This window comes from Phalaenopsis equestris, unplaced genomic scaffold (genome assembly GCF_001263595.1).
Source record: "Phalaenopsis equestris unplaced genomic scaffold, ASM126359v1 Scaffold000400, whole genome shotgun sequence".
Lineage (NCBI taxonomy): Eukaryota > Viridiplantae > Streptophyta > Magnoliopsida > Asparagales > Orchidaceae > Phalaenopsis > Phalaenopsis equestris.
In genome coordinates, this window is record NW_018164842.1 from 697,303 (window position 1) to 700,790 (window position 3,488).

The following is a 3,488-nucleotide window of genomic DNA, read 5'->3' on the forward strand; positions in this document are numbered from 1 at the left end:
AACGCATTAACAGATTCAAATTTGAAGCTATAATCTTACAAATGGAAATGTTGTGGCCTAGAATACGACATCCTTAAGAAGGTGAAATCCCTAGCCAAATTCGGTTGCTAAAATTGAAAGGAAGTGTAACATCCAAAATTAAATAGAAAGACTCTCCTTGTCCAATCTACTTGTGAGGTAATTGAAAAAAAGAAATTGTATCCACCATTAATTTTTTCGCTGCTTGTACTCCAACATGAAATACCAAAAATATTCTTAGATAAACAGAGTTGACAAAAGAGAGAATTTCAGAAATGAAAAAGCATATCACTACAACATCACGCCGGATAAAACTTTATAGAACCACACGCATATTGCAAAAAACAACTTTTTTTTATGTAGCTAAGCCAGATACGACAACACCACTGCTAATTTTCCCCAAGTTTCCTGAAGCAGAAATTGAAGTAAACGACTTGTTTCTCCCAATTCTGAAGTTTAAATGAACTTTGATAAGTAAGAATCTGCAGAGAAGATAACCAAGGCAATACGTTATTAGATTACATGAACTAGATATGAAGATAAAACTCAACTTTTGCTCAGGCTAATTCAATCACAAATATAAAAATTTTAAAAAAATATCTCATGCTCACCAAGATCAGAATCCATGGAATAATCGCTGTATTACAACAGAGTTGAAACTTGTGTTAAATTCCTGTAGAGGAGGAACTAATTGAGTCTGTGGAACTAACTCAATTGAGCTTTGAAGAGTCTGAAGATAGGAATCGAGTCTATCTCCGGCATCCTCTTCTGTGTTTTGGATTGAAGGGAGGTCCACTTGTTCCTGGACTACTAAATTCTGGATGTCTGAACTTACAATATGAGAAAATTCAGAGCTTCCAGTGGAATATTTTATGTTGATTTGTGGAGGATAAATAGGAATTGTTCCTGTCTTTAAGCACTTTTTTATATGACCGTTTACGAAATTTTTTATTGCGTTGTCTGTTCGGCCGGGAAGCTGAAAAAGATTTGTAGAATATTTCAGACCATATAAATGAATGCAGTTCAGTTGATAAAATAACTATAAATTCAACAAAAAAAAAAGGATTTTTGAAACTCTAAAAAAGTGCTGAATTAAACCTGCAAAGTAGTACCTTGTCATTCATAAAAATCAAGGTTATAGAATAAAAGTGTAGTATGAAGCCAGAAAAAAAGAAGAACTTGCAAGTAAATCAAGCACATACAGCTTTAGCAATTCTTGACCAACTGTTTCCAAAAGTAGCATGGATGGAAAATATAATATATTTTTCTTGTTTTGAGAAGGGCAATTTTTTCTTAAGACCAGGCTGCAGCTGGTTCAGCCAACGAAGCCTGCAACTCCTGCCATCTCGAGAGAGCCCTGAATTCTTCCCTACAAGATTCCAATTTCCCAATCCATGGCTTTCAATATAGCTGAGAAGAGCTTCATCTTCCTCAGAACGCCATGGACGTTTCTCTCTTTTTCTAGTTTCCATTAGTCTTAATTCAGTTACCCCTGTTGTCAGATGCAGACAAAAAATTATCAGAAAGAAGTAAATTGAAGAAAGACTTGAACTTTGAATTGAAGCGAAAGAATAGCGCAGACAATAAGATTAAAAAAGAGATTTTGGAGCACTCTTTTTCGCTATCTGTGTCTGTATGTAGAAAGAACCTGGATTTATATAGAAAGTCTTCGCAATTTGGACGGAATATTTTAAATACGATGATACTTCCGCCCAAGTGATGCGGCTGATACTGCAACGTTACTTTTTGGACATTCTGCTGGAAACTTTGGGGTTGTTGTGCAGCAACTTCATTTTCTTATTTTAATGGGAATTTACATGGTTTTTTATTTTGTTTTTTTATTATTTACATGGTTGGAACGTGTCAGCAGCTATTGTATGGAATTTGTTAGTTATTGCGTTCCGCATGATATTTATATTCTATTATATTTCTATATAAGGCTTCTAACTGTTCTCTGTAAATTGTGGTAATAAAGATCAATTCTATGTCTATCTTTTGTATGTCCTCTTCTTTATTTTAACTTTTGGTTATACTCCAGTGCTTATATTCTTGTGCTGCTTATTCATCACAATTAGCCAAAAGCTTATATGGTACAGAAAGGAACATTCCTGAAAAATCTCCCTCCTTTTCCATTTCCTCTCCTTCTTCTTCCTCGAACCCTGAACTACGGCATTTCCTCCAATAAAGTGAGGCTGGAAGACTCTCTGCTTCTCGAATGTTCCCTTCATGGTCTCGCTTGAATGACCGCCGCATCTTCTTCTTCCTCCTCCTCATTTCTCTTCCCCTCCTGCTTCTAATAAACTCTACAAGTTTCCTAAACTCCAATGACTTAAAGATCACTCTCATCTCTTCTTCAAATGATTCCTTCCTTTCAAAGTTCAGTTGCAAAGCTGCGTCCGGACAACGAATACATCGTCATGCTAGAGATGCATGAAAGGAAAAAAAAAATCTCGCGCCTAATGAGCGCATCACATCCAGACGTAATATTTTTTAAAATTTGAGGGGGAAGTTAGCTCCTATTGTATGGAATATATTAGTTATTGTGTTAGGCATGCTCCTACTATACTTCTATATAAAGACTTGTAACTGTTTTCTGTAAATTTTGTAATAAAGAACAATTCTATTTATATCTTTTGTACTCCCTTCTCCATTATTTTATCTTTTGGTTATATTCCACCATAAGCCAAAACTTATAGAACTTAGCTGTTAGAGTGCGAGCTTATTTATTTTTATTGCATTTTCATGTTATAGTATTAAATTATATATATATATATATATATATATAATAGGGTATCTTGCTAGGCTACTGGCTAGGCCAAGCTCAAGAGCGGTATTTTTAATAATTTGTTGATGAAGTATTGAAGTTTTATATATGTTGAGTATATTTTAAATCAATATTTTTTATAAACGAGTTAGGGCTAGCTTGAGTTTGACTTGTTAGCTCATTGAATTCAACCTGCGAGCCACTTATCGAGCTAAGCTTGAGTCATAACCGAGTCCACTCGGTGTAGTTACAACTATAATTTTGAACGGTACTTAAGATCTAGCTTAAAATTTATCAAACGGTAAAAAAACAAAGAGCTTAAATACTATAGATTGTTAAGGAGTTGTGCTTGGTTACAAATAATGTTATAATATGGTTCTTAATTTAAGGCAATGGTAAACTTGTGATTTTCCTAGAAGCTTCTATGGTTTACTTGGGAGGCCTCATCTATTATTATAAATAGATGAGGGAGGCTTGTAGAGAGTGACAATGCTACTACAAGGAGGAAGATAAAAATCAGACCAAGAAGACCAAGAAGAGGAAGAAAATCAGCCCAAGAATAAGAAGAAGGGGAGAGGCTTCAAGAATTGAGGGAGGAGTCTTATATCTTGTATCAAGGTAGTTTCGAGAGGGAGAGATCTAGAAGAATGTTCATTCCTCAATGTAAAAAACCTGTAATTCTTCTTTGCCTTAGTGGATTTGTTGG

General features: G+C 34.7%; 1 protein-coding gene across 1 annotated transcript; it reads right to left on the reverse strand.

Moving 5' to 3' along the window:
• Nucleotides 1–234: 234 nt before the first annotated feature.
• On the reverse strand, nt 235–1,580 carry LOC110026759 (transcription factor MYB101-like). The gene is made up of 3 exons (XM_020727860.1): nt 1,221–1,580; nt 630–994; nt 235–500 (listed from the first exon to the last, which is right to left on the reverse strand). The coding sequence occupies exons 1-2, from the start codon at nt 1,488–1,490 to the stop codon at nt 635–637; spliced, it is 630 nt and encodes a 209-aa protein (XP_020583519.1). The 5' UTR covers nt 1,491–1,580; the 3' UTR covers nt 235–500; nt 630–634.
• Between the last annotated feature and the right edge of the window lie 1,908 nt (nt 1,581–3,488).